We start from the raw sequence: 8,458 nt of genomic DNA on the forward strand, positions 1-8,458 counted from the left end.
GAGGAAGGAAGGAAGGAAAGAAGGAAGGAAGGAAGAAAGGAAGGAAGGAAGAAGGAAGGGAGGGAGGGAGAAAGGGAAGGAGGGAAGAGAGGGAGGGAGGGGAGCCAGAAGTGATACTACTCTCCTGTTACCCCTACCCTAGCCTAGCCTGGAAGAGCTAGAGGAGGACCAGTTAATGTGCAGGTCCTAGTGCACAGTGAAAACAGGGGGGCCCTGTTTAAAAATTATTAAGAATTTCCACATATTGACCCCAGAGCATTAAACCAAGAGCAGGGCTCTTGTGGTGCAAGGTGAGACCACACAGGTCACAAGTCACAGGTCCATGAAGCTGCCACAGCTAGACAGACCTCATTAAAGAAACCATCCTGCTCCCCTCATTAAGAAAATGCATGCAAATGGGTACAAGCTAGGTCACAGTGAATTATAATAATACTTGAGGTTTATTGAGTATTTAGTATGTGCCAGACACTCCTCTAAGCATATGATGTGTATTAACTAATCTATTACTCCAAAGTAGGTTTTATTATTACATCCATTTTAGAGGTAAAGAAATTGGAGTTCAGAGAGGTTACGTAACCTGTCCAGTGTCACACAGCTGCTAAGTGGAGCCATAATTGCAAATCCAGTCATTTGGGATCCAGAGCCCGTGATTTTAATCACTATGCTCCTGTTTCTCTCAAAGCAAATACCATTTCTCCAGAACTCTCCAGTCCACATCCCCTCCGAGTGTGGCAAACCAGGGAGAGAACAGAAATCAGTATTTGCTTACTCTTATGTCATAGTCTAAACCTACATATACATTCCAATATCTAATTTGCTTTTCATGTTTTTTTTCCCCCTTCTATAAATGAGGACGCCTGTGTAAAACAAAGTAAATAAGAGAAAAAAGAAAAGAAAATTTGCTGGTAATTATATCAATCAGACGTAACCACTGGTAATATATAGGTATATAGACATCTAGCCATCATATATGTTTCTCCAAATGCATTATACTTGAACTTTAAGTGTAATAGTCTATCTTGAAGAGTTTTCCATATCACTAGATTTTCTCAGCAGCATCATTTTTAATGTCCCTCCACTATGCCATTTTATTTGTGTAAGGTAACGTATGTATTCACATATTGTTGGACATTGGTGCTGTGCACCATTTTTGTTACTCAGAATAGTTCTGGGATCATAATTGTGTAGCTAAATCTTTGTATCCATCCATGATTATTTCTTGAGAAAAAAATCCTAGAATTTGAAACACTAGATCAAAGGGCAAATTATATTTACTTAAGAAATTAAATTAAAACAAAACAAAAAGAAGACAGCACTGCCACCTTGCATTTCAAACATATCGCTGATGGCCCGTGGTGATGCGCAGAGGTTGCCTGCAGTGCACACACACTGGGACAGCCACTAACACTTTCTAATGATTTGTTTCATGCCTTCATACCATCACTGTCCTGCCATCTCTGTTTTAGATTGTGGCCAAGAAATACCGCAACTATGATATCCCGGCTGAGATGACAGGCCTGTGGCGGTACCTCAAGAATGCCTATGCCCGTGATGAGTTCACTAACACCTGTGCAGCTGACAGTGAGATCGAGTTGGCCTACGCTGACGTCGCCAAACGCCTCAGCCGATCCTGAGCACAGCCATTTTGTCCCATCCCCACCGCAGAAGGACACCGCAGAACCACTCCCCTAAGACTCCAGCTTCATAGACTCCTCTTTCTCACTGCCTTGAGGCACACTTTTTGTAATCAAGCCTCATCCTTGCTGGTATTATGGGAACTCCAGCTTGCTCTCCTTCAGGAAGGTCAGCACCATCCCTGGCCTCCTCACATAGGAATCTAGCAGAAATGATTGACACAGTCCACCTCTTGGCCTGCCAGCCTGATCTGGGCTCAGCATGTTTGAGGTCAGTCAGTGTTGGAGAGCCCACATATGGGATTGCTACTGGCTTCTTCTGCCAATATCAAAATACCTTCTCAGATGCTTTAGAAACATGCAACACCAGCTCCTTTTCTACCCTCCTCTCCGTCCATACCTACAAGGCCAAGGACAAATGCATCTTCATCCTTCTTAGAAAGAGATCTATTACCCACAGAGAGAGTGAATGGAGGAGGATCGAGCTGGCTGTGGACTTGGGTGTCTGGTCAACACAGCTTCAGTCTCACTACTTCTGACGCTCCGGTTATTGGGCACTAAGGGCCAGACTGGAAAGTCACTTGAGACACAGTCTCAGTTTGTTGCAGTGCCAGGAATGCTGTGCTGCTGCTGCGCACCTGGCCCATGCTGTCCCTGGCTTCCATGCTGTCCAGGTCCTGCCAGAAAAGGAAATTGGCATGCAATTCTAAACTGCAGTGACTGGGATGGGAGGGGAGGGGAGCAGTGTTGATGCCAAAAGGCCCACGGGGTCTACCAGCCATGGGGTTTGCTTGCTTAGGAGTAGTTGTTTCAGTGGTGATTACAGGCCTGGGTTTGACTGTGCTTACCAGTGAGTGGTTTTTGAGCTATGAGAAAGTGGATGGGAGTGGGAGGAGGAGGGATGGGTGAAGAGTTCTTTATGACTCTTGATGTTCCCTGGTAAACTTTTAAAAAGGTCTTCTCTCATGATCTAAGTCTTGGACTGGTGGCGTCATGTAACTGCTAACCGTACAGTAAAAACCCAAGAACGGGCCAAAAACGTCTTCCCGGTTTCTCCAAGCTGCTTCTGGAATGCAGGTCTGTCGGCTGGGTGCTCTCCAGCAGTTGCTCCTGCCTGATTCGGCTGTAGCCTATAATGGGTAAGAGCCACATTTAGGAGGTGGTCTGATCATGGAACACCTTAGGAAGAAAGTCCATGAGCCTTTCTGACTAGAAAACCATGTGGTTTGAACTTGAAGAAAAATATAGACCCATCTGGGTTAATTTTCCTACAATCAGACTTAACTGCCAGATTTAAAAAAAGGAAAAATTTTTAAGCTAATATTTCACTCTTTTGTCATTCTCCTTGAGTTTCATCTCCTAAAAAGCTTACCCAGCCCAAGCTTGGGGACCTGCGCAGAGGAAACTAAGAAAAATGCTCTCATCAACTCCCTCTCCCAGTGAACGCCCAGTGAGAAAATCCATTTGCCACAGGCCCTTACCTTCAACAATCCCCCTTCTATGGTGTTCACTGGGAAAGGGTGAGGCTCCCAAGTGCCGGAAAGCCCCTGGACTTGGCTCATTTCTCAGCAAGGGCAGGACAGCACGGGTCCTTTCCATAGAAACATCAACAAATTCTAACCCAAGCAATCCCTGGACCTACCTGCCTCCAGGGATCTCTGAGGAAAAAAGGTGACCCATTGATCAAATCAGAGGAGAGGAAGCAGGAGGCCTCCTAGAGCCCACTGAGGAAGAGGAACTTTCTCAGTAGGACACTTTATAAGCCTGAGAAAGCTTTGAAAAGACAGAATGAGTTGATTCATTTCCACCTCTAAAGGAACCTTTCCAGGTCCCCCTGGAAACTGTGCCCTGGAGATGTTTAACAAGGAGAACTGGTGAGGAAACAGTCCTTTTTTACTGTAGGGAAAAGCCCCAAACTAGCCTCCTGGGGAATGAGGGCTGGAATGATCCCGAAGACCTTTTAATTAGTGTGAAATCCTGCTGTACTCAGAAATCCTTCCCCGAATTTACAGCACAGGCAAGATGACCTAAGAGGCAGTTTACTTCCCTGAGACCCACAGTTGGGCTGTTCTGGAAACACATCTGTGAATCATAGCCAATTGCCACAGAGAAAACAGAACCAAGCGTCCGGTGAGGCGACTCCACCCCAGAGAAGGCTGCAGAATTCCAAGGACTCGGATTGGATGTTCAGAATTCAGCAACTGGCAAGTCCTTAAGAACAAAGAGGCCAAACCAAATCAATATTGCTGTTTCTAGATGTCCCTTCTTGTGGTTGAGTTAGTTTTACAGAGATAAATATATTAAGGCAAGGAGGTGGGGATGTTATATGACCAATTATAGCCATTTAAAAAGAGAGGGAGGAGTTACAGAAGGAAGGCACTTCTGGGTCCTTAATTCAGAAATATCTTCATATTTCAGCACTGGTTTGTCATATAACGAAAGTGACTGTGGACTAAGAGTTATGGTGTCTTATGACTAGATTTATTATGTTATATTAAAGTAACAATACTATTAACATTACCTTCCTTTTTTTTTTTTTTTCAAAAGAGATCTTTCTCCAAATGCTTCAGCCTGTCTAGGCTTCTTATCATATGTGCAGCACATCATGTCTCAGCAACAGTGTGGTGAGGGCCTTAGGTGGCCCAAGAACAACTCAGGGAGCATGGGAGGGTCTGCATTTGGGACCCCACACTACACAGCTATAGGGTAGGAGGCTTCCTTGTCATTGGTCCTGAATGAATACGAATCGCTCAGAAAGCATTTTGGTGGCACAGAAAGGGGATGTATTTGTGTGGAGATCTTATTTTATTTTGTATTTATTTATCTCCTTTGACTTGCACAGCACTATTGGGGGTGGGGGAAGCAGGGTAGTGGGAGACGAAGAGAGAAGCAAGAGTTAAACTCAGAATGACTGAGTTGAATTCACCATCTATTCAGCACTGCCTGCTTCTGAGGTTGGCCCAGAGAGAAGGTATTGAGTAAGAGCTTAACAACTATAAAAAGTAAGCTGGATAAGTAAAATCATGATGGATCCAGAGCACAGCTTCTTCAGCTCCTGATAAAGAAAGTCAAATGCTTGATAAATTCAGTCACAGATGTAAGCATGGCTATATTCTTTTAAACAAGAGGTAGAGTGACCTAGCACTAAGCAAATGAGCTGAAATGTCGGAAACACAGTCCATCAGCTTATTGGCCACACGATCCCAAACTAGTTTTAGCTTGGGAAATGGGCCTGTCCTCAGCGTCACCTTCTTGTGCTGGTGGGGCCAGCGAAGTCTTGATCTTATCAGAAAAAGGCCACACCAAGAGTGAGGTTTCCCAGGCTGCCTTTTCAGGCCCTCGTCAAATGAAACAACAGAAGCTCTTCACAGTTCTGTGCCCCATGGCCACTCCACAGACAATACCAAGCATCTTGAATTGTCATAAGATGGGTCATGCCTGAAATAGATCTTGACCATATGAGATTCCCAGAAATCAGCAAGGCCTGGACAAATAGAATTAAGAGGGAGGCAGAGGCAAGAATGTGCAGGTCGACCTTATAAAGAGTTTAGCATCACTGTGAGAGACTGTGTCTAAAATTAAACTGATCTAGAAGCAGCAGGTAGGTATTCGGTAAGTACTTCTGTGACTTGTCTCAATGCCCACTGGCCAGGGGTCATCTCATTGCACAGTGAATCAAGATGCTGGTGTCATCCTCCTTGGAAAGAGGAAATGTTAATTCATGGTTAAAACTACGTACAATGATTCCCAAGGGATCACTTTCTTATTTTTTTAAATGACATTAAGGAGAATCTTTAAAAAAGCATCAGAGGAAGACGTGTGCATGTGAAGCACCCTGATTCTGATGTTATGAGAACTTAAGTGAACAGGACCTGCTGCACACAGCCCCATTGTCTTCTATCCATTTCTCTTTATCATTCAAAGCAAGCAACATGTGCCCTCCTCGTGAACACACTTTCTTCTCCTTTGTCAGTATGTGTCTCCCAGCTTAGTGTCAGGATACTTTCGATTCATAATTATGTATGATCCAATATGTACATAATTTCATTTAACGTTATTTAAAGAAATAGATCCAATTCCTCTCTTGCAACCAAAAATAAATAAAATACATTGCCTCAATATAAGGTTTGGGTTATTCTGTGTTTCTATAGAGGCAATCTGTTTTTGGTAAAATGTACTTTTAAGGATCCAGTCATCTAAAGTATTTTATGTAGAGTTAGAGATTTCACAATATTGACTATACACATATTTAAAATATAAAATATCCAACTGATGTTTGAATTTGTCTTACTTTCCTGACCACCTTGTTGTTCCATTTTATAAGGTGGGGAATTAACTAACTTAACAAAAGATGCTTAGCTTTTGTAAAAGAGCAAGTGCTTCATTTTACACAGACACTCCAAATGATAGTCACTTGATTTTCTCGAGACCTTTAACTGTGGTGATGAAATAACAGGACTTGCTTTCAAGCCTGAAAAAATGTAAAATACCTTTTAATGAAGATACAGCTGAGTGTTTTCCTCATGAATCTGAACCAATTACAAATTTGTGTTCCAGTCTTGATTGGTATTGACTGATTCAAATAAAGTTGGTTTATTTTCACATATTACAAAAGTGGTCATCTAACTTCTTATTTGAGGTGGGGATTTCCTATGCTGTTTTAGATGACAAGTATGAAGTACCTTTTTTTCCACATAAAGGTTAATTTATTTTCCCATTATAAAGGAAAATGTTTACTCTTTTTTAAAAATCAAAAGCACGCCTGAATAATTTTTATATTTTAGTAGAGATGGGGTTTCACCATGTTAGCCAGGCTGATCTCGAACTCCTGACCTCAAGTGATCCGACTGTAATCCCAGCTACTTTGGAGGCTGAGGCAGGAGAACTGCTTGAACCTGGGAGGTGGAGGCTGCAGTGAGCTGAGATCACACCACTGCACTCCAGCCTGAGTGACAGCAACAGAGCAAGACTCCCTCTCAAACAAAACAAAACAAAACAAAAAAATCAAAAGCAAATGGAAAGGAGTAAGAAGAAAAGGAAAAGCATAAAGTTTGTGAACCAGCCATCCTAAAACCATTTTTTTTTTTTTTGCCAGGCTAAATAAACGTTCTTTCATAATACTTGGGCTAGGTAAAAAATTATACTGATGCCCTTTCAGTGTTTCATATTTCCCATCTGCATTGTCATCCATAGAGGTAGATCAACAGTGACAGCCCAGGTATGATTTAAAGAATTCCTTAAAATATCGTTCTTCTTGTGCCCAGAGCTCTCTGTTGGCTCTCAGTGGCTTATGTAGCCCTGTCAGCATTCCTGGGCTGAAATCCCTACTCTCAACACCACATCACTGACTCTGGGTTCAGGTTCCCAGAGTCCTTAGTAAGCTTTGCCTGAAGCCAAAGTGACATCTGATGAAGACTTCTGTGAGCATTCACATTGCTAAAGGGTACAAAGTTCTCGGCTGTCTCTTGTGTCCTCTAGACTCAGTCATAACAGCACTTCATTACCTTGGAATAGATGAAACAGCAGACCCAGGGGTGGATCCTGATGGGAGGGGTAGCCTGATGGGAGGGGCTCAAGGCAGGTGCAGCAGATGCAGCTGGTGGTCACCCCACCATCCCGACTCACATCTTCCACAGGCAGAGCTCTGATTGGGTCAGGAGTCCACCACCTCCCTCCTCCGTACTCCCCCACACTACTCAGATGACTGAAGCAAGGGTGATTTCATCCCCAGTTCCAAGGGTAAAGCACAAATGATCTGGGCCATCCTGCTGGCTGTAGTTGGTTTCAAAGTGGGCTCCTGACCAAGTTCCGCCCAGTATTGTGAAGGGAGATTTGCTCAGGAGCTTCTGAGAAAGATCCCCTTGTTCTTAAGAAAGTTACTCCTTAAGTCACTGCTTCTGGATGTGGGTATGAGGCCTGGAAGTGCTGCTGTCCTCTGGGGACCCTGAGAGGGTAGCAGCCTCAGGGCAAAGCCAACATGCTACAAAACACAGCAATAGACAGAGACAGAACCTGGGTCCTTGATTTGACCACAGAGTTGCTAAATCAACAAACCCTGAAACTGGTCCTAACTCTGGATTTCCTGTTCTGTAATTCATCCCAGATTGTTTGAAGGTGATTTTCTTTTGCCCCACGAGTGACCCAAGGCATTCTAAGTGGTATATTAGCCAAGTTAGTTGTGGTGGTTATTTTTTTAATAGCCAGTTAGATCATCAGACTGCTCACCCAGTAGGCGTCCCAGGCTTCCACTGTGTGAACGCAGGGCATCTGCTCTCCAGGCTGACCAAGAGCTGGGAGCATGGGAGACATCATCTCTCTGTGTCTTGGTTTCCTTAACGGTGCTATGAAGAAACCAAGGGGCACAGGATGGCAGTGACTGTGTCTAGCATTGAGGAAGACTAAGTCCTATTCCAGACAAGATTCCAGAGAAGTAACGTTGGAAATGAGAGTATCTCATTACACTCAAAGGTGTTGTGACCTACGCTTCTTTTATTTATTTCTTTTATTTTTATTTTATGTCTAGCAACTACCCAGAGCCCCCTGTAAGTTTTACCTTGTGGGAAAAAGCATGGAGTATAGGACTGGAGAGGTAGGAAGCTCAGGATTGAAAACAAAGAAATGAGAATTTGACTCCCAGGTCCATCATTAAACTAATATGTGGCCTTGAGCAAGGCTCCTTTCTGGGCCTCAGTTTCCTGAAGGGAGTTACGAAGTCTCCTTGGCTATGAGATTATACAGTTTCTGATGAAGAGTACTTTTTGGTAATAAAGGATTATTTTAAGTGGAATGACATTTCAACCAATTGGAACATTCAATCTATTGAG

At 43.4% G+C, this 8,458-nt stretch overlaps 1 protein-coding gene across 1 annotated transcript in view; it reads left to right on the forward strand.

Moving 5' to 3' along the window:
• CLIC5 (chloride intracellular channel 5) overlaps nt 1-6,248 on the forward strand; it is a 112,700-nt gene extending 106,452 nt beyond the window's left edge. Inside the window, exon 6 of the mRNA XM_011960300.1 lies at nt 1,467-6,248. Within this exon, the coding sequence (XP_011815690.1) occupies nt 1,467-1,634 (168 nt within the window). The 3' untranslated portion in view covers nt 1,635-6,248. The remainder of the gene's footprint in view (nt 1-1,466) is intronic.
• Nucleotides 6,249-8,458: the final 2,210 nt, after the last annotated feature.

The sequence above is a fragment of the Colobus angolensis genome, unplaced genomic scaffold (assembly GCF_000951035.1).
Source record: "Colobus angolensis palliatus isolate OR3802 unplaced genomic scaffold, Cang.pa_1.0 Scaffold51, whole genome shotgun sequence".
Taxonomy (NCBI): Eukaryota; Metazoa; Chordata; class Mammalia; order Primates; family Cercopithecidae; genus Colobus; species Colobus angolensis.